The sequence below is a fragment of the Dendrobates tinctorius genome, unplaced genomic scaffold (genome assembly GCF_039654945.1).
Source record: "Dendrobates tinctorius isolate UK_male_01 unplaced genomic scaffold, ASM3965494v1 ptg000087l, whole genome shotgun sequence".
Classification (NCBI taxonomy): Eukaryota; Metazoa; Chordata; class Amphibia; order Anura; family Dendrobatidae; genus Dendrobates; species Dendrobates tinctorius.
Genome location: NW_027361755.1, coordinates 8,781,588 through 8,805,266, shown reverse-complemented (window position 1 = coordinate 8,805,266; position 23,679 = coordinate 8,781,588). Strand labels below are relative to the sequence as shown.

General features: G+C 45.2%; 1 protein-coding gene across 5 annotated transcripts in view; it reads left to right on the top strand.

The window, feature by feature from the left end:
- Positions 1–23,679, top strand: part of SCAF8 (SR-related CTD associated factor 8) — a 463,405-nt gene that overhangs the window by 29,772 nt on the left and 409,954 nt on the right. For 4 of the 5 annotated variants that reach the window (XR_012234161.1, XR_012234162.1, XR_012234163.1 and 1 more), the window contains exon 2: positions 7,222–7,266. The exons of the other annotated variant lie outside the window; for it this stretch is intronic. Coding sequence is in view for 1 of the 4 variants with exons in the window: in XM_073585726.1 (XP_073441827.1) it covers positions 7,222–7,266 (45 nt within the window). In the remaining 3 variants the exon portion in view is untranslated. The remainder of the gene's footprint in view (positions 1–7,221; positions 7,267–23,679) is intronic. 5 annotated transcript variants of the gene reach the window in all.

Sequence of the window (23,679 nt, the reverse complement as noted above, 5' to 3'; positions counted from 1 at the left end):
CGCAAAAAACAAGCCGCCACACAGCATCATCAGCAAAAAAATAAAAAAGTTATAACTCGCAGAATAAAGCGATGCAAAAATAATTATTTTTTATATAAAATAGTTTTCATTGCATAAAACCGACAAAAACATAAAAAAACGACCTAAATGAGGTATCGCTGTAACCGTACTGACCCGAAGAATAAAAGCGCTTTATCAATTTTACCGCACGCGGAACGGTGTAAACGCACCCCCCCAAAAGAAATTCATGAAACGCTGGTTTTTGTTCATTCTGCGTCCCAAAAATCGGAATAAAAAGCGATCAAAAAATTTCACGTGCCCGAAAATGGTACCAATAAAAACGTCAACTCGTCCCGCAAAAAATAAGACCTCACATGACTCGGTGGGTCAAAATACGGAAAAATTATAGCTCTCAATATGTGGTGATGCAAAAACTATTTTTACAATAAAAAGCATCTTTTAGCGTGCGACAGCCGCCAAACATAAAAACCGCCATAAATAGTAAATCAAACCCCCCCGTTATCACCCCTTTAGTTAGGGAAAAATAATAAAATAAAAAAAATGTATTTATTTCCATTTTTCCATTAGGGTTAGGGCTAGGGTTAGGGCTAGGGGTGTGTTGGGGTAGGGTTAGGTTAGGGTTAGGGCTAGGGTTAGGGCTAGGGTTAGGGGCGTGTTGGGGTTCGGGTTGGAGTTAGAATTGGGGGTTTCCACTGTTTGGGCACATCAGGGGCTCTCCAAATGCAACATGGCGTCTGATCTCAATTCCAGCCAATTCTGAGTTGAAAAAGTCAAATGGTGCTCCTTCCCTTCCAAGCTCTGCTATGCGCCCAAACAGTGTTTTACCCCCTCATGTAGGGTATCAGCCTACTCAGGACAAATTGCAAAACAATTTTTGGGGTCCAATTTCTCCTGTTACCCTTAGGAAAATAAAAAATTGGGGGCAAAAATATCATTTTTGTGGAAAAAAAATGATTTTTTTATTTTCACGTCCGAGTGTTATAAACTTCTGTGAAGCACTTGGGGGTTCAAAGTGCTCACCACACATCTAGATAAGTTCCGTGGGGGGTCTAGTGTCCAAAATGGGGTCACTTGTGGGGAGTTTCAATAGTTTAGGTACATCAGGGGCTCTCCAAACGCACATGACACCCGCAGACCATTCCATCAAAGTCTGCGTTCCAAAACGTCACTGCTTCCCTTCCGAGCCCCGACGTGTGTCCATACAGTAGTTTTCTCCCACATATGGGGTGTCAGCGTACTCAGGACAAATTGGACAACAACTTTTGGGGTCCAATTTCTCCTGGTACCCTTGGGAAAATAAAAAAAATGGTGACTAAAAGATCATGTTTGTGGAAAAAATACGAATTTTTTATTTTCACGCCCGGGCGTTGTAAACTTCTGTGAAGCACTGGGGGGGTCAAAGTGCTCACCACACATCTAGATAAGTTCCTTGGGGGGTCTAGTTTACAAAATGGTGTCATTTGTGGGGGGTTTCCACTGTTTAGGTACATTAGGGGCTCTCCAAAGGCAACATGACACCCGCAGACCATTCCATCAAAGTCTGCATTCCAAAACGTCACTACTTCCCTTCCGAGCCCTGACGTGTGCCCATACAGTAGTTTTCTCCCACATATGGGGTAGCAGCGTACTCAGGACAAATTGGAAAACAACTTTTGGGGTCCAATTTCTCCTGGTACCCTTGGGAAAATAAAAAAATGGTGACTAAAAGATCATGTTTGTGGAAAAAATACGAATTTTTTATTTTCACGCCCGGGCGTTGTAAACTTCTGTGAAGCACTGGGGGGGTCAAAGTGCTCACCACACATCTAGATAAGTTCCTTGGGGGGTCTAGTTTACAAAATGGTGTCATTTGTGGGGGGTTTCCACTGTTTAGGTACATTAGGGGCTCTCCAAAGGCAATATCACACCCGCAGACCATTCCATCAAAGTCTGCATTCCAAAACGTCACTACTTCCCTTCCGAGCCCCGACGTGTGCCCATACAGTAGTTTTCTCCCACATATGGGGTATCAGCATACTCAGGACAAATTGGACAACAACTTTTGGGGTCCAATTTCTCCTGGTACCCTTGGGAAAATAAAAAAATGGTGACTAAAAGATCATGTTTGTGGAAAAAATACGAATTTTTTATTTTCACGCCCGGGCGTTGTAAACTTCTGTGAAGCACTGGGGGGGTCAAAGTGCTCACCACACATCTAGATAAGTTCCTTAGGGGGTCTAGTTTCCAAAATGGTGTCATTTGTGGGGGGTTCCACTGTTTTGGTACATCAGGAGTTTTCCAAACGCGACATGGTGTCCGATCTCAATTCCAGCCAAAAACGTCAAATGGCGCTGCTTCCCTTCCGAGCTCTGCCATGCCCCCAAATAGTGGTTTACCCCCACATGTGGGGTATCAGCGTACTCAGGACAAATTGCACAATAACTTTTAGGGTCCTGTTACCCTTGGAAAAATAAGAATTGAGGGTGAAAAGATCATTTTTGTGGAAAAAATATGATTTTTTAATTGTATGGCTTTATGTTATAAACTTCTGTGAAGCCCATGGGGGTTCAAAGTTCTCACCACACATCTAGATAAGTTCCTTAGGGTGTCTAGTTTCCAAAATGGTGTCATTTGTGGGGGGTTTCCACTGTTTTGGTACATCAGGGGTTTTCCAAACGCGACATGGTGTCCGATCTCAATTCCAGCCAAAAACGTCAAATGGCGCTGCTTCCCTTCCGAGCTCTGCCATGCGCCCAAATAGTGGTTTACCCCCACATGTGGGGTATCAGCGTACTCAGGACAAATTGCACAATAACTTTTAGGGTCCTGTTACCCTTGGAAAAATAAGAATTGAGGGTGAAAAGATCATTTTTGTTGAAAAAATATGATTTTTTAATTGTATGGCTTTATGTTATAAACTTCTGTGAAGCCCATGGGGGTTCAAAGTTCTCACCACACATCTAGATAAGTTCCTTAGGGGGTCTAGTTTCCAAAATGGTGTCATTTGTGGGGGGTTTCCACTGTTTTGGTACATCAGGGGTTTTCCAAACGCGACATGGTGTCCGATCTCAATTCCAGCCAAAAACGTCAAATGGCGCTGCTTCCCTTCCGAGCTCTGCCATGCGCCCAAATAGTGGTTTACCCCCACATGTGGGGTATCAGCGTACTCAGGACAAATTGCACAATAACTTTTAGGGTCCTGTTACCCTTGGGAAAATAAAAATTGGGGTGAAAAGATCATTTTTGTGGAAAAAATATGATTTTTTAATTGTACCGCTGTACGTTATAAACTTCTGTAAAGCCCTTGTGGGTTCAAAGTTCTCACCACATATCTAGATAAGTTCCTTGGGGGGTCTAGTTTCCAAAATGGGGTCACTTGTAGGGGGTTTCCACTGTTTAGGTACATCAGGGACTCTCCAAACGTGACATGGCGTCCAATCTGAATTCCAGCCAATTTTGCATTGAAAAAGTCAAACGGCGCTCCTTCCATTCTGAGCTCTGCCATGCGCCGAAACAGTCGTTCCCCCCCACATATCAGGTATCTGCGTACTCAGGACAAATTGCACAATAACTTTTGCAGTTCAATTTCTCCTGTTACCCTTGGTAAAATAAAAAAAATTGAACCTGAAGTATTTTTTTTGTGAAAAAAAGTTAGATGTTCATTTTTTTTTAAATATTCAAAAAAATTCCTGTGACGCACCTAAAGGGTTAATAAACTTCTTGAATGTGGTTTTGAGCACCTTAAGGGGTGCAGTTTTTAGAATGGTGTCACTTTTGTGTATTTTCTATCATATAGACCCCTCAAAGTGGCTTCAAATGTGATGTGGTCCTAAAAATAAAATGGTGTTGTAAAAATGAGAAATCGCTGGTCAACTTTTAACCCTTATAACTTCCTAACAAAAAAAAATTTTGGTTCCAAAATTGTGCTGATGTAAAGTAAACATGTGGGAAATGTTAGTTATCAAGTTTTTTGTGTGCCTTATCTCTGTGATTTAAGGGCATAAAAATTCAAAGTTGGAAAATTGCGAAATTTTCAAAATTTTCGCCAAATTTCCGTTTTTCTCACAAATAAACGCAAGTTATTTGAATGAAATTTTACCACTAACATGAAGTACAATATGTCACGAGAAAACAATGTCAGAATCACCGGGATCCATGGAAGCGTTCGAGAGTTATGACCTCATAAAGGTACAGTGGTCAGAATTGTAAAAATTGGCCCGGTCATGAACGTGCAAACCACCCTTGGGGGTGAAGGGGTTAATGAATAATTATACCTGTGGAGTTATAAATGCTCCTACACGCCAGAGGTAGCTGCCCTTCCCCCAACGCGCGTTTCGGCCAATTGCCTTCGTCAGGGGGTGGTGTATGTACCAACTATGCAATATTGATTGGTCTCCCACTATATCCCCTTTTATTTGCTATGTGCACACTTTGCAGATTTGTGTGCAGAATTTTCTGCATTGAATCTGCATCTCTTGACAGAATCCGCCGGTAAAAATCTGCGCCTTTTTTTCGTTTTTTGTGCAGATTTCCTGCGGATTCTTTGTGGATTGGCTTGTGTTTTTACCCATGCGGATTTCTATAATGGAATGAGTGTAAAAACGCATGCGGATCCGCAAAAAGTATTCACATGCTGCTTAAAATAATCCACTGCGGATTCCGTGCGTTTTTTTCTGCAGCATGTGCACAGCTATTTTTTTTTTTTACATTGTACCGTAAATCACTTGCGGATCGGCAGCGATTGTGCGCGGAAAATCTGTTGCGGATCGGCAACATGTGCACATAGCCTAAGGGAGCAGTCACAGTCCAGAGTTAACCACAGATTGCTACAGGGGGGCAGGTCTGCACTTTATAAGGGGTACTGCCTTCTAACTTGTGTGATAGGTCACTTATTGCTAAGGCAGTCAGTAGCTGATCCAACTCTGGTGTCTCAGCCTGAAGCTTCTGTGTGTAAATGCAAGAGGCTGTTTTTCCTTAGGGTATGTTCCCACGGTCAGTATTGGCAGCACTTCAACGCAGCAGATACCCGCCTCATCTAAAGCGCTGCCCCCTTTTGTACGCATGGTGATCCTATACATTAGACTGTGATATTTATCTTGCAGAGACTGAGCGTCTGCAAGATAGACATGCTGCGGCCTATAAAGATGCACCACATGTCCGGTTACGCGTGTCTTCCACCTGCGTCATTGTATGCATAGTGGAGATGGGATTTCATAAAATCCCCTGCACTATGCTGTAACATCTGGACGCAGCAAATACTGAAGGAATACGCCCTGTGGAAACATACACTAAAGGGAACCGGTCTGCACTAGATGACTGTTAAGCACAGACTTTCGGTACACCTTTTGGTGTGGCCGGTCAGTGGAACTTCCCAGCTACATGTTGTCTATCTATTTCCCTACTCATCTTCCTTGAGTGGTTGAGAGCTCTGGGTTTCCAGGAGCTAGAGAAGGGCAGACATGAAAACCAAGTAGCTGAACTGCTCATGTGTGCATTGGGCGCCTGTGGTGGCAGCTAGTGATGAGATACTCTTTATGCCACATCCTGGTAATGGAGCCAGTGTTCCTTTAGAATTTGTAAGCTTGGCTTCTAGTTGTGTTGAGCTGTATTGCACACATTAGAAAGTGTACATTTTACTAATATACGTACTTCAGTTGCAATGGGAGATTAATTATTTTGAGTGCAGCTCAACCAGCTCAGCATTTTTGGCCTAGTAAAGCAGTTTCCCACCAACTACATTTATCAACTGTTTACAGGGTAAGAGTTAATGGGGTATTCTCATCTCCAAGATCCTATCCCAATATGTATTACCGTAGATGTAATAAAAATATTAGCAAATGCCTCCAATTAGAAATGTATAGTTCTTCTGATTTGCTACGTTATTGTACGGGGCATTGCTGTAGCTTTGGTATCCATGTCTACAGCCACTCATTAAGTGACAGCTGTTAGTGCTGCAATGCCCTGCACACAGGATAAGTAAGGCTATGTGCACACGTAGCGGAAGTTACCGCGAGAATTCCGTAATTCCATTCCGCAGGAAAATCGCATTTTAAATTCCCACGATTTTCCCGCGGAAAAAACTAGCGATTTGCAAGCTTGGAGAACTGATTGACAGGTTGGTCACACTAGTGTTTGACTAGTGTGACAAACTTTTTACTACTGAGGCTGCCTATGCAGCATCAGTAGTAAAAGATAAAATGTAAAAAATAATTTAAAAAAAATATTGTTATTCTCACCTGCCGGCGTCCCGCGCAGCCTTCCCGCCTCTCTCCACGCTCCTGGTCCCAGTAATCCTTTGCGCGAATGACCGTGAGACGTCGCGCTTCCTAGACGTCATCGCGAATGACCGTGAGACGTCGCGCTTCCTAGACGTCATCGCGAATGACCGTGAGACGTCGCGCTCCCGCGAGATCTCGACGTCATCGTGGTCATTCTCGCAAAGGTCTACTGGGACCGGGAGCGTGGAGAGAGGCGGGAAGGCTGCGCGGGACGCCGGAAGGTGAGAATAACAGTGTGCGGGAAGTAAGCGGAACAGTGCCTTCCTATGGGTGCGGGATCGCTGCGATTCCGCTAAATTAATGAGCATGCTGCGTTTTTTACCACGAAAAAAACGCAGCATTAGCACAGCATTGCGGAATCCCATAGGATTGCATGGGATGCTTATTTTTCGCGTTTTCGCGACACAATCGCGCGTTTAAACCGCCGCAAAAAACGCGACGTGTGAACTCAGCCTGACAGCGAAATTGGAGATATTTGCTAATATTATTATTATGCTACTACATATTTGGATTGGATTTTGAAGATGGCAATACCCTTTTAAATGTTTGATGACTGTGGCCCCAAAATAGGGATCCAAACTGACTACCAGAGTGAGCCCTCTGTTTCCTCACCCCCACAGTACTGCTGTGAGAAGGAGTGGCATAGGTGAGTATGTGCTAGTGTTTACAACACACAGGCCATATGTATTTTAAAAAGGGATGGAAAATCCTTTCATCTTTTATTATGGAATGACGCTAAGCAAAGGCTCTCTTCTCACTGCCATGGGAGACACACCCCATAACATAACCCCAATGGATCCCTGCGATAAGTCAGTATATGACACCCCATTCTGAATATAAACCATGAGGCAGATGTAAACGTAGTCTATTTATTTTTGGTGGAACAAGGTAAACATAATTTCCAAAAGTTATTGTGGCTAATACAATTTGTCATTTTTTTCAGGGCCGACATCAGGGTATAGAAGTGCCCCTATATCGTTCTAGTCAGGTTTGAATATTTTCTGAGAAACCTGTAACTGAAATGATTTTGCATGTCATGTTCTGTGTAGACTCTCTTGCTATTGCTCCATGATATGTTGTTGTGTGGCTCTGGAGGTCGATCAGTGTGCTGATTAGCTGTCAGTGCGCTCTATGTGAGAGCTCTAGAATTCACACTGCTCAGTTGTGCATCATTGGATCTTATATATCTGCTGTGTGTGTAGCTACTTAATGTTTGTACGATGACTTTTGCATCCTAAAATTAGAATGATGGCAAACGTTCTTTGGCTATTTTATACTATTGTGGTACAGTGAAAAAGGTGCAAAAACTGTGGTAGATTTATGTGTCTGATGGTACTGTAGATCTCTAGCAGTTGTGTGTCCTGAGGTCACTGATGGCAGATGAGACCGCTCTCTCTCCAGACTTCCCCCATATACAGGAACCATCAGCTCAGCCATCCTGTGTTCTCGTTGGACACAAGTATCTCTTGATTGAAGTTCCAAAGGCTGGATTCTTCTCTCCCCCAACATCATCTTTTTGGGGTGAGCCGGGAGGCCCCCTATCACAATATATACCGTAATCGACCAGAATCACAGGGTTTTCCCATTTCTATCTTATACAGGTGCTTCTCATACATTTAGAATACCATCAAAAAGTTAATTTATGTCAGTTGTTCAATACAAAAAGAGCAGTGATGGTGAACCTTTTCGAGACCGAGTGCCCATCGGTAACCCAAAACCCACTTATTTATTACAAAGTGCCAACACAGTAATTTAACCTGGGGCTGAGGCAGACATCACTTGCAAAATACACACACATGCCTGCCCCTCTGCACGCTATACAGTATATACACACACATACTGCCCCTCTGCAAAATACACACATACTGCCCCTCTGCACTCTATACAGTATATACACACACACTGCCCCTCTGCAAAATACACACACATGCCTGCTTCTCTGCAAAATACACACATACTGCCCCTCTGCAAAATACACACACACATACTCACTGCCCCTCTGTACGCTGTACAGTATATACACACACAAACTGTCCCCCTGCAAAATACACACACACGCCTGCCCCTCTGCAAAATACACACATACTGCCCCTCTGTACGCTATACAGTATATACACACACACACTGCCCCTCTGCAAAATACACACACACACATACTCACTGCCCCTCTGTACGCTATACAGTATATACACACACAAACTGTCCCCCTGCAAAATACACACACGCCTGCCTCTCTGCAAAATACACACATACTGCCCCTCTGTACGCTATACAGTATATACACACACACACACACTTCCCCTCTGCAAAATACACACACACATACTGCCCCTCTGCAAAATACACACATACTGCCCCTCTGCAAAATACACACACACATACTCACTGCCCCTCTGTACGCTGTACAGTATATACACACACACACTGTCCCCCTGCAAAATACACACACACGCCTGCCCCTCTGCAAAATACACACATACTGCCCCTCTGCACGGTATACAGTATATACACACACTGCCCCTCTGCAAAATACACACACATGCCTGCTTCTCTGCAAAATACACACATACTGCCCCTCTGCAAAATACACACACACATACTCACTGCCCCTCTGTACGCTATACAGTATATACACACACAAACTGTCCCCCTGCAAAATACATACTGCCCCTCTGCAAAATACACACATACTGCCCCTCTGCACGCTATACAGTATATACACACACATACTGCCCCTCTGCAAAATGCACACATACTGCCCCTCTGCAAAATACACACATACTGCCCCTCTGCACGCTATACAGTATATATACACACACACACTGCCCCTCTGCAAAATACACACATACTGCCCCACTGCACACTATACAGTATATACACACACACACACACTGCCCCTCTGCAAAATACACACACACGCCTGCCCCTCTGCAAAATACACACATACTGCCCCTCTGCACGCTATACAGTATATACACACACTGCCCCTCTGCAAAATACACACACATGCCTGCCCCTCTGCAAAATACACACATACTGCCCCTCTGTACGCTATACAGTATATACACACACACTGCCCCTCTGCAAAATACACACACGCCTGCCCCTCTGCGCGCTATACAGTATATACACACACATGTCTGCCTCTGCAAAATACACACATACTGCCCCTCTGCAAAATACACACATACTGCCCCTCTGCACGCTATACAGTATATACACACACACACTGCCCCTCTGCAAAATACACACACACGCCTGCCCCTCTGCAAAATACACACATACTGCCCCTCTGCACGCTATACAGTATATACACACACACTGCCCCTCTGCAAAATACACACACATGCCTGCTTCTCTGCAAAATACACACATACTGCCCCTCTGCAAAATACACACACATACTCACTGCCCCTCTGTACGCTATACAGTATATACACACACAAACTGTCCCCCTGCAAAATACACACACGCCTGCCCCTCTGCAAAATACACACATACTGCCCCTCTGTACGCTATACAGTATATACACACACACACTGCCCCTCTGCAAAATACACACACATGCCTGCCCCTCTGCAAAATACACACACACATACTCACTGCCCCTCTGCACGCTATACAGTATATACACACACACACACACACTGCCCCTCTGCAAAATACACACACATGCCTGCCTCTCTGCAAAATACACACATACTGCCCCTCTGCAAAATACACACACACATACTCACTGCCCCTCTGTACGCTATACAGTATATACACACACAAACTGTCCCCCTGCAAAATACACACACGCCTGCCCCTCTGCAAAATACACACATACTGCCCCTCTGTACGCTATACAGTATATACACACACACTGCCCCTCTGCAAAATACACACACATGCCTGCCCCTCTGCAAAATACACACATACTGCCCCTCTGTACGCTATACAGTATATACACACACACTGCCCCTCTGCAAAATACACACACGCCTGCCCCTCTGCGCGCTATACAGTATATACACACACGTCTGCCTCTGCAAAATACACACATACTGCCCCTCTGCTAAATACACACATACTGCCCCTCTGCACGCTACACAGTATATACACACACACACTGCCCCTCTGCAAAATACACACACACACCTGCCCCTCTGCAAAATACACACATACTGCCCCTCTGCACGCTATACAGTATATATACACACACACTGCCCCTCTGCAAAATACACACACAAACACTGCCTTTCTGCACAATATATACACACATACTGCCCCTCTGCAAAACACACACATACTGCCCCTCTGCAAAATACACACATACTGCCCCTCTGCACGCTATACAGTATATACACACACACTGCCCCTCTGCAAAATACACACACATGCCTGCTTCTCTGCAAAATACACACATACTGCCCCTCTGCAAAATACACACACACATACTCACTGCCCCTCTGTACGCTGTACAGTATATACACACACAAACTGTCCCCCTGCAAAATACACACACACGCCTGCCCCTCTGCAAAATACACACATACTGCCCCTCTGTACGCTATACAGTATATACACACACACACACTGCCCCTCTGCAAAATACACACACACACATACTCACTGCCCCTCTGTACGCTATACAGTATATACACACACAAACTGTCCCCCTGCAAAATACACACACGCCTGCCTCTCTGCAAAATACACACATACTGCCCCTCTGTACGCTATACAGTATATACACACACACACACTTCCCCTCTGCAAAATACACACACACATACTGCCCCTCTGCAAAATACACACATACTGCCCCTCTGCAAAATACACACACACATACTCACTGCCCCTCTGTACGCTGTACAGTATATACACACACACACTGTCCCCCTGCAAAATACACACACACGCCTGCCCCTCTGCAAAATACACACATACTGCCCCTCTGCACGGTATACAGTATATACACACACTGCCCCTCTGCAAAATACACACACATGCCTGCTTCTCTGCAAAATACACACATACTGCCCCTCTGCAAAATACACACACACATACTCACTGCCCCTCTGTACGCTATACAGTATATACACACACAAACTGTCCCCCTGCAAAATACACACATACTGCCCCTCTGCAAAATACACACATACTGCCCCTCTGCACGCTATACAGTATATACACACACATACTGCCCCTCTGCAAAATACACACATACTGCCCCTCTGCAAAATACACACATACTGCCCCTCTGCACGCTATACAGTATATATACACACACACACTGCCCCTCTGCAAAATACACACATACTGCCCCACTGCACACTATACAGTATATACACACACACACTGCCCCTCTGCAAAATACACACACACGCCTGCCCCTCTGCAAAATACACACATACTGCCCCTCTGCACGCTATACAGTATATACACACACTGCCCCTCTGCAAAATACACACACATGCCTGCCCCTCTGCAAAATACACACATACTGCCCCTCTGTACGCTATACAGTATATACACACACACTGCCCCTCTGCAAAATACACACACGCCTGCCCCTCTGCGCGCTATACAGTATATACACACACATGTCTGCCTCTGCAAAATACACACATACTGCCCCTCTGCAAAATACACACATACTGCCCCTCTGGACGCTATACAGTATATACACACACACACTGCCCCTCTGCAAAATACACACACACGCCTGCCCCTCTGCAAAATACACACATACTGCCCCTCTGCACGCTATACAGTATATACACACACACTGCCCCTCTGCAAAATACACACACATGCCTGCTTCTCTGCAAAATACACACATACTGCCCCTCTGCAAAATACACACACATACTCACTGCCCCTCTGTACGCTATACAGTATATACACACAAACTGTCCCCCTGCAAAATACACACACGCCTGCCCCTCTGCAAAATACACACATACTGCCCCTCTGTACGCTATACAGTATATACACACACACACTGCCCCTCTGCAAAATACACACACATGCCTGCCCCTCTGCAAAATACACACACACATACTCACTGCCCCTCTGCACGCTATACAGTATATACACACACACACACACTGCCCCTCTGCAAAATACACACACATGCCTGCCTCTCTGCAAAATACACACATACTGCCCCTCTGCAAAATACACACACACATACTCACTGCCCCTCTGTACGCTATACAGTATATACACACACAAACTGTCCCCCTGCAAAATACACACACGCCTGCCCCTCTGCAAAATACACACATACTGCCCCTCTGTACGCTATACAGTATATACACACACACTGCCCCTCTGCAAAATACACACACGCCTGCCCCTCTGCGCGCTATACAGTATATACACACACGTCTGCCTCTGCAAAATACACACATACTGCCCCTCTGCTAAATACACACATACTGCCCCTCTGCACGCTACACAGTATATACACACACACACTGCCCCTCTGCAAAATACACACACACGCCTGCCCCTCTGCAAAATACACACATACTGCCCCTCTGCACGCTATACAGTATATACACACACACTGCCCCTCTGCAAAATACACACACAAACACTGCCTTTCTGCACAATATATACACACATACTGCCCCTCTGCAAAACACACACATACTGCCCCTCTGCAAAATACACACATACTGCCCCTCTGCACGCTATACAGTATATACACACACACTGCCCCTCTGCAAAATACACACACATGCCTGCTTCTCTGCAAAATACACACATACTGCCCCTCTGCAAAATACACACACACATACTCACTGCCCCTCTGTACGCTGTACAGTATATACACACACAAACTGTCCCCCTGCAAAATACACACACACGCCTGCCCCTCTGCAAAATACACACATACTGCCCCTCTGTACGCTATACAGTATATACACACACACTGCCCCTCTGCAAAATACACACACACACATACTCACTGCCCCTCTGTACGCTATACAGTATATACACACACACAAACTGTCCCCCTGCAAAATACACACACGCCTGCCTCTCTGCAAAATACACACATACTGCCCCTCTGTACGCTATACAGTATATACACACACACACTTCCCCTCTGCAAAATACACACACACATACTGCCCCTCTGCAAAATACACACATACTGCCCCTCTGCAAAATACACACACACATACTCACTGCCCCTCTGTACGCTGTACAGTATATACACACACACACTGTCCCCCTGCAAAATACACACACACGCCTGCCCCTCTGCAAAATACACACATACTGCCCCTCTGCACGGTATACAGTATATACACACACTGCCCCTCTGCAAAATACACACACATGCCTGCTTCTCTGCAAAATACACACATACTGCCCCTCTGCAAAATACACACACACATACTCACTGCCCCTCTGTACGCTATACAGTATATACACACACAAACTGTCCCCCTGCAAAATACACACATACTGCCCCTCTGCAAAATACACACATACTGCCCCTCTGCACGCTATACAGTATATACACACACATACTGCCCCTCTGCAAAATACACACATACTGCCCCTCTGCAAAATACACACATACTGCCCCTCTGCACGCTATACAGTATATATACACACACACACTGCCCCTCTGCAAAATACACACATACTGCCCCACTGCACACTATACAGTATATACACACACACTGCCCCTCTGCAAAATACACACACACGCCTGCCCCTCTGCAAAATACACACATACTGCCCCTCTGCACGCTATACAGTATATACACACACTGCCCCTCTGCAAAATACACACACATGCCTGCCCCTCTGCAAAATACACACATACTGCCCCTCTGTATGCTATACAGTATATACACACACACTGCCCCTCTGCAAAATACACACACGCCTGCCCCTCTGCGCGCTATACAGTATATACACACACATGTCTGCCTCTGCAAAATACACACATACTGCCCCTCTGCAAAATACACACATACTGCCCCTCTGCACGCTATACAGTATATACACACACACACTGCCCCTCTGCAAAATACACACACACGCCTGCCCCTCTGCAAAATACACACATACTGCCCCTCTGCACGCTATACAGTATATACACACACACTGCCCCTCTGCAAAATACACACACATGCCTGCTTCTCTGCAAAATACACACATACTGCCCCTCTGCAAAATACACACACATACTCACTGCCCCTCTGTACGCTATACAGTATATACACACACAAACTGTCCCCCTGCAAAATACACACACGCCTGCCCCTCTGCAAAATACACACATACTGCCCCTCTGTACGCTATACAGTATATACACACACACACTGCCCCTCTGCAAAATACACACACATGCCTGCCCCTCTACAAAATACACACACACATACTCACTGCCCCTCTGCACGCTATACAGTATATACACACACACACACACTGCCCCTCTGCAAAATACACACACATGCCTGCCTCTCTGCAAAATACACACATACTGCCCCTCTGCAAAATACACACACACATACTCACTGCCCCTCTGTACGCTATACAGTATATACACACACAAACTGTCCCCCTGCAAAATACACACACGCCTGCCCCTCTGCAAAATACACACATACTGCCCCTCTGTACGCTATACAGTATATACACACACACTGCCCCTCTGCAAAATACACACACATGCCTGCCCCTCTGCAAAATACACACATACTGCCCCTCTGTACGCTATACAGTATATACACACACACTGCCCCTCTGCAAAATACACACACGCCTGCCCCTCTGCGCGCTATACAGTATATACACACACGTCTGCCTCTGCAAAATACACACATACTGCCCCTCTGCACGCTACACAGTATATACACACACACACTGCCCCTCTGCAAAATACACACACACGCCTGCCCCTCTGCAAAATACACACATACTGCCCCTCTGCACGCTATACAGTATATACACACACACTGCCCCTCTGCAAAATACACACACAAACACTGCCTTTCTGCACAATATATACACACATACTGCCCCTCTGCAAAACACACACATACTGCCCCACTGCACACTATACAGTATATACACACACACACTGCCCCTCTGCAAAATACACACACGCCTGCCCCTCTGCAAAATACACACATACTGCCCCTCTGCACGCTATACAGTATATACACACACATGCCTGCCCCTCTGCAAAATACACACATACTGCCCCTCTGCACGCTATACAGTATATACACACACACTGCCCCTCTGCAAAATACACACACGCCTGCCCCTCTGCGCGCTATACAGTATATACACACACATGTCTGCCTCTGCAAAATACACACATACTGCCCCTCTGCAAAATACACACATACTGCCCCTCTGCACGCTATACAGTATATACACACACACACTGCCCCTCTGCAAAATACACACACACGCCTGCCCCTCTGCAAAATACACACATACTGCCCCTCTGCAAAATACACACACATGCCTGCTTCTCTGCAAAATACACACATACTGCCCCTCTGCAAAATACACACACATACTCACTGCCCCTCTGTACGCTATACAGTATATACACACACAAACTGTCCCCCTGCAAAATACACACACGCCTGCCCCTCTGCAAAATACACACATACTGCCCCTCTGTACGCTATACAGTATATACACACACACACTGCCCCTCTGCAAAATACACACACATGCCTGCCCCTCTGCAAAATACACACACACATACTCACTGCCCCTCTGCACGCTATACAGTATATACACACACACACTGCCCCTCTGCAAAATACACACACATGCCTGCCTCTCTGCAAAATACACACATACTGCCCCTCTGCAAAATACACACACACATACTCACTGCCCCTCTGTACGCTATGCAGTATATACACACACAAACTGTCCCCCTGCAAAATACACACACGCCTGCCCCTCTGCAAAATACACACATACTGCCCCTCTGTACGCTATACAGTATATACACACACACTGCCCCTCTGCAAAATACACACACATGCCTGCCCCTCTGCAAAATACACACATACTGCCCCTCTGTACGCTATACAGTATATACACACACACTGCCCCTCTGCAAAATACACACACGCCTGCCCCTCTGCGCGCTATACAGTATATACACACACATGTCTGCCTCTGCAAAATACACACATACTGCCCCTCTGCAAAATACACACATACTGCCCTCTGCACGCTATACAGTATATACACACACACACACTGCCCCTCTGCAAAATACACACACACGCCTGCCCCTCTGCAAAATACACACATACTGCCCCTCTGCATGCTATACAGTATATACACACACACTGCCCCTCTGCAAAATACACACACATGCCTGCTTCTCTGCAAAATACACACATACTGCCCCTCTGCAAAATACACACATACTCACTGCCCCTCTGTACGCTATACAGTATATACACACACAAACTGTCCCCCTGCAAAATACACACACGCCTGCCCCTCTGCAAAATACACACATACTGCCCCTCTGTACGCTATACAGTATATACACACACACTGCCCCTCTGCAAAATACACACACACATACTCACTGCCCCTCTGCACGCTATACAGTATATACACACACACACTGCCCCTCTGCAAAATACACACACATGCCTGCCTCTCTGCAAAATACACACATACTGCCCCTCTGCAAAATACACACACACATACTCACTGCCCCTCTGTACGCTATACAGTATATACACACAAACTGTCCCCCTGCAAAATACACACACGCCTGCCCCTCTGCAAAATACACACATACTGCCCCTCTGTACGCTATACAGTATATACACACACACTGCCCCTCTGCAAAATACACACACATGCCTGCCCCTCTGCAAAATACACACACACATACTCACTGCCCCTCTGCACGCTATACAGTATATACACACACACACACTGCCCCTCTGCAAAATATACACACATGCCTGCCTCTCTGCAAAATACACACATACTGCCCCTCTGTACGCTATACAGTATATACACACACACACTGCCCCTCTGCAAAATACACACACGCCTGCCCCTCTGCAAAATACACACATACTGCCCCTCTGCACGGTATACAGTATATACACACACACACTGCCCCTCTGCAAAATACACACACATGCCTGCCTCTCTGCAAAATACACACATACTGCCCCTCTGCAAAATACACACACACATACTCACTGCCCCTCTGTACGCTATACAGTATATACACACACAAACTGTCCCCCTGCAAAATACACACGCCTGCCCCTCTGCAAAATACACACATACTGCCCCTCTGTACGCTATACAGTATATACACACACTGCCCCTCTGCAAAACACACACACAAACACTGCCTTTCTGCACAATATATACACACATACTGCCCCTCTGCAAAACACACACATACTGCCCCTCTGCACAGTATATACACACATACTGCCCCTCTGCACAATATATACACACATACTGCCCCTCTGCACAATATATACACACATACTGCCCCTCTGCACAATATATACACACATACTTCCCCTCTGCACAATATATACACATACTGCCCCTCTGCACAATATATACACACATACTGCCCCTCTGCACAATATATACACACATACTGCCCCTCTGCACAATATATACACACATACTGCCCCTCTGCACAATATATACACACATACTGCCCCTCTGCACAGTATATACACACATACTGCCCCTCTGCACAATATATACACACATACTGCCCCTCTGCACAATATATACACACATACTTCCCCTCTGCACAGTATATACACACATACTGCCCCTCTGCACAGTATATACACACATACTGCCCCTCTGCACAATATATACACACATACTGCCCCTCTGCACAATATATACACACATACTGCCCCTCTGCACAATATATACACACATACTGCCCCTCTGCACAATATATACACACATACTGCCCCTCTGCACAATATATACACACATACTGCCCCTCTGCAAAATATATACACACATACTGCCCCTCTGCACAATATATACACACATACTGCCCCTCTGCACAATATATACACACATACTGCCCCTCTGCACAATATATACACACATACTGCCCCTCTGCACAATATATCCACACATACTGCCCCTCTGCACAATATATCCACACATACTGCCCCTCTGCACAATATATACACACATACTGCCCCTCTGCACAATATATACACACATACTGCCCCTCTGCACAATATATACACACATACTGCCCCTCTGCACAATATATACACACGTACTGCCCCTCTGCACAATATATACACACACATACTGCCCCTCTGCACAATATATACACACATACTGCCCCTCTGCACAATATATACACATACACACTGTCCCATTGAATAACTCAGCCCCCCAGCTCCACACTCTGCCTCACTGTTCAGCTCCTCCTGGAGCTCTTACCAGGGCCCGAGCTGTCTCTGCTTCTCTGTGGCCCCGGTGCAAGGACCAGTGTGATGAGGTCAGTAACGTGATGAAGTCATCGCACTGCTGCACCTCGCACCAGGGGCTGACAGGTGCTCCTCTGACCCAGTCCTGGCACAGCACTGTTTAAATGTCCTTGCGTCTTTTAGACAGGAATACAATTGAGCAAGAGAAGTGTGCGGCATGTGCCTGGCCTGTGTGCCCACAGAGAGGGCGCTGTGTGCCTCAGGTTCGCCACCACTGATAAAGTCAATACAAACAGAGTGATCTATTTCAAGGGTTTATTTCTGTTAACCCCTTTACTCCCAAGGGTGGTTTGCATGTTAATGCCCGGGCCAATTTTTACAATTCTAACCACTGTCCCTTTATGAGGTAATAACTCTGGAAAGTTTCCATGGATCCCGGTGATTCTGACAGTGTTTTCTTGTGACATATTGTACTTCATGTTAGTGGTAAAAATTTAATTAACATAACTTGCGCTTATTTGTGACAAAAATGGAGATTTGGCAAAAATTTTGCAATTTTCCAACTTTGATTTTTCATGCCTTTAAATCACAGAGATATGGCACACAAAAAACTTTATAAGTAACGTTTCCCACATGTATACTTTACATCAGCACAGTTTTGGAACCAAAATTTTTTTTTTTCGTTTGGAAGTTATAAGGGTTAAAAGTTGACCAGCGATTTCTCATTTTTACAACACCATTTTATTTTAGGGACCAAACACATTTGAAGTCACTTTCTATATGATAGAAAATACCCAAAAGTGATACCATTCTAAAATCTGCACCCCTAATGGTACTCATACCACATTCAAAAAGTTCATTAACCCTTCAGGTGCTTCATAGGAATTTTTTGAATGTTAAAAAAAAATGAACATTTAACTTTTTTTCACAAAAAAATTAATTCCGGTCCAATTCTTTTATTTTACCAAGGGTAACAGGAGAAATTGGACTGCAAAAGTTATTTTGCAATTTGTCCTGCGTACGCTGATAACTGATATGTGTGGAGGAACCACTGTTTCGCCACATGGCAGAGCTCGGAAGGGAAGGAGCGCCTTTTGACTTTTTCAACGCAAAAGTGGCTGGAATTGAGATCGGATGCCATGTCACTTTTGGAGAGCCCCTGATGTGCCTGAACAGTGGAAACCCCCCACAAGTGACCCCATTTTGGAAACTAGACCCCCCCAAGGAACTTATCTAGATGTGTGGTGAGCACTTTGAACCCCCAAAGTGCTTCACAGAAGTTTATAACATAGAGCCATAAAATAAGAAAATCATATTTTTTTCCACAAATATGATCTTTTAGTCCGTAAGTTTTTTGTTTTCCCCAAGGGTAACAAGAGAAATTGGACCCCAAAAGTTGTTGTGCAAATTGTCCTGAGAAGGCTGATACTCCATATGTGGGGGTAAACCACTGTTTGGGCGCATGGCAGAGCTTCGAAGGGATGGAGTACCGTTTGACTTTTTCAGCGCAGAATTGGTTGGAATTGAGATCAGACGCTATGTTGTGTTTGGAGAGCCCCTGATGTGCCTGAACAGTGGAAACCCCCCAATTCTAACTCCAACCCTAACCCCAACACACCCCTAATTCCAACCCTAGCCCTAACCCTAATGGGCATATGGAAATAAATACATTTTTTTTTTTATTTTATTTTTCCATAACTAAGGGGGTGATAAAGGGGGGTTTGATTTACTATTTGTGGCGGGTTTTTACGTTTGGCAGCTGTCAGACCCTAAGGCTATGTGCACACGTAGTCCTGCGGATTAGCCAGCGGTTTAGCCATGCAGTTTCACACCTCACAATGGGTAAGGTGTGAAACTGCAGCGGAATCCGCACAAAGAATTGACATTGAATTGTAACCCGCAGCAAATCCACGCAGAAAAATCCGCAGCATGTGCACAGCGTTTTTGGTTTGACCACTGAAAACAATGGTACTGTACAACGCAGCAGAAACTGCTGCAAACTCGCAGGGCCAAAAATGCTGCGGATCCGCAGCAGAATCCGCACCGTATGCACATAGCCTTAAAGACGCTTTCTATTGCAAGAGATAGTTTTTGCATCACCACGTTTTGAGAGCTATAATTTTTCCATATTTTGGCCCACAGAGTCATGTGAGGTCTTATTTCTTGCGGGACTAGTTGACGTTTTTATTGGTACCATTTTCGGACACATGACTTTTTTTAATCTCTTTTTATTCCATTTTTTGGGACGCAGAATGAACAAAAACCAGCAATTCATAAATTTCTTTGGGGGGGGTGGGGGCGTTTACACCATTCCGCGTGCGGTAAAATTGATAAAGCTGTTTTATTCTTCGGGTCAGTACGATTACAGCGATACCTCACATATTTTTTTTTTTATGTTTTGGCACTTTTATACAATAAAAACAGATTTATATAAAAAAAATTATTATTTTTGCATCGCTTTATTCTGCGAGCTATAACTTTTTTATTTTTTTCACTGATGATGCTGTATGGCGGCTCATTTTTGAGGGACAAGATGACGTTTTCAGCAGTACCATGTTTATATCCGTCTTTTTGATCGCGTGTTATTGCACTTTTTGTTCAGCGGCATGATGATAAAGCATTGTTTTTTGCCTTGTTTTACGGATGCGGCGATGATAAACGTGTTCTTTTTGTTTTTTTATTTACATAAAGAAATGAATTTATTGGGATTTTTTTTCCTTAGGAATTTTCAAAAAATTCTTTTTACATGTTTTTTTTTTATTTTTATTTTTTTAACTTTTTTACATTGTCCCAGTGTGGGACATTATAGTGTCAGATGGCTGATCTGACACTTTGCCCTGCACTGTGACAGACAGTGCAGGAGGCTTCTCTGCCCTTGCTTTCAGCAGGCACTGAGAAGCCACCTCCCTGCAGGACCCAGAAGTACCCCCGGCCACCTTGGATCCGGGGTCCTGCAGGGAGGAGGCTCTCAAAACAACACGAGCATATTGTGTTGTTCTGAGGGTCTCAGGGAAGCACGCAGGGAGCCCCCTCCCTGCGTGGTGCTTCCCTATGCTCCCGGAACACTGCGATCATGTTTGATCACAGTTTGCCAGGGATTAATGTGCCGGGGGTGGTCCGTGTCAACTCCTGGCACATAGTGCTGGGTGTCAGCTGTGATAATCAGCTGACACCCGGCCGCGATTAGCTGCGCTCCCCCTGTGAGTGCAGCTGATCCCTATGATGTACTATCCTGTCCATGAGCATTAAGGCCCAGGGCACATAGTATCATAGTTATTAAGGTTGAAGGAAGACTTTAAGTCCATCTAGTTCAACCCATATCCTATCCTAACTTGCCCTAACATGTTGATCCAGAGGAAGGCAAAAAAAACCCATGTGGCAAACAGTAAGCTTCACATTGGGGAAAAAAAATTCCTTCCCGAATCCACATACGGCAATCAGACTAGCTCCCTGGATCAACGTAATATTAAGGAAACTAGTGTATATACCCTGTAATATTATACTTTTCAAGAAAGGCATCCAGACCATTCTTAAATTTTAGTAGGGAATCACTCATTACAACATCATATGGCAGAGAGTTCCATAGTCTCACTGCTCTTACAGTAAAGAATCCGCGTCTGTGAGTATGCTTAAACCTTCTTTCCTCCAGACGTAGAGGATGCCCCCTTGAACGGGACGGGATAGTACGTCATATGTCACAAAGGGGTTAAATGTTGATGATTATGGCTTACAGCCAATGAAAACCCAAAAGTCATTATCTCAGTAAATTAGAATAATTAACAAAAACACCTGCAAAGGCTTCCTAAGCATATAAAAAGGTCCCTTATTCTGTTTCAGTAGGCTCCACAATCATGGGCAAGACTGCTGATTTGACAGATGTCCAGAAGACACAAGGGGGGAGGGTAAGCCACAAAAGGTCATTGCTAAAGATGCTGGCTGTTCACAGAGTGCTGTATCCAATCGAATTAATGGAAAGTTGAATGGAAGGAAAAAGTGTGGTATAAAAAGGTGCACAAGCAACCGGCATAACCACAACCTTGAAAAGATTAAGAAAAGAACACTGAAAAATTTTGGTGAGATTCACAAGGAGTGGACTGCTGCTGCAGTCATTGCTTCAAGAGCCACCACACACAGGACATGGGCTACAAGTGTCGCATTTCTTGTGTCAATTCACTCATGACCAATAGACAACGCCAGAAGCGTCTTACCTGGGCCAAGGAGAAAAAGATCTGGACTGTTGTCAGTGGTCCAAGGTGTTGTTTTCCGATGCAAGTAAATTTTGCATTTCATTTGGAAATCAAGGTCCCAGAGTCTGGAGGAAGAGTGGAGAGGCACACAATCCAAGCTGCTTAAAGGGAATCTGTCACCCTTTTTTTGTACTATCAGTTGCTGGCATTGACATCAGGGGCTTCTCTACAGCATTCTGTAATGCTGTAAATAAGCCCGCGATGTAACGTGAAAGATAAGAAAAACATGTTAGATTATACTCACCTGAGGGGGCGGTCCGGTCCGATGGGTGTCGCGGTCCGGTGCAAAGCCTCCCATCTTCATACGATGCCGTCCTCTTCTTCCCTTCCTGTAGTGGCTCCGGCGCAGGTGCTCTGCTCTGCCCTGTTGAAGGCAGAGCAGAATACTGCAGTGCGCAGGCGCCAGACCTCTCCCGACACCTGCGCACTGCAGGACTCTGCTCTGCCCTCAACAGGGTAGAGCAGTGCGCCTGCGCCGGAGCCACTTCAGGAAGAGATGAAGAGGACGGCATCGTATGAAGATGGAAGGCATGGACCGGACTGCGACACCCATCAGACCAGACCGCCCCCTCCGGTGAGTATAATCTAACGTGTTTTTCAGGTTACATCGGGGGCTTATCTACAGCATTACAGAATGCTGTAGATAAGCCCCTGATGTCAATGCCGGCAGCTGATAGTCCAAAACAAGGGTGA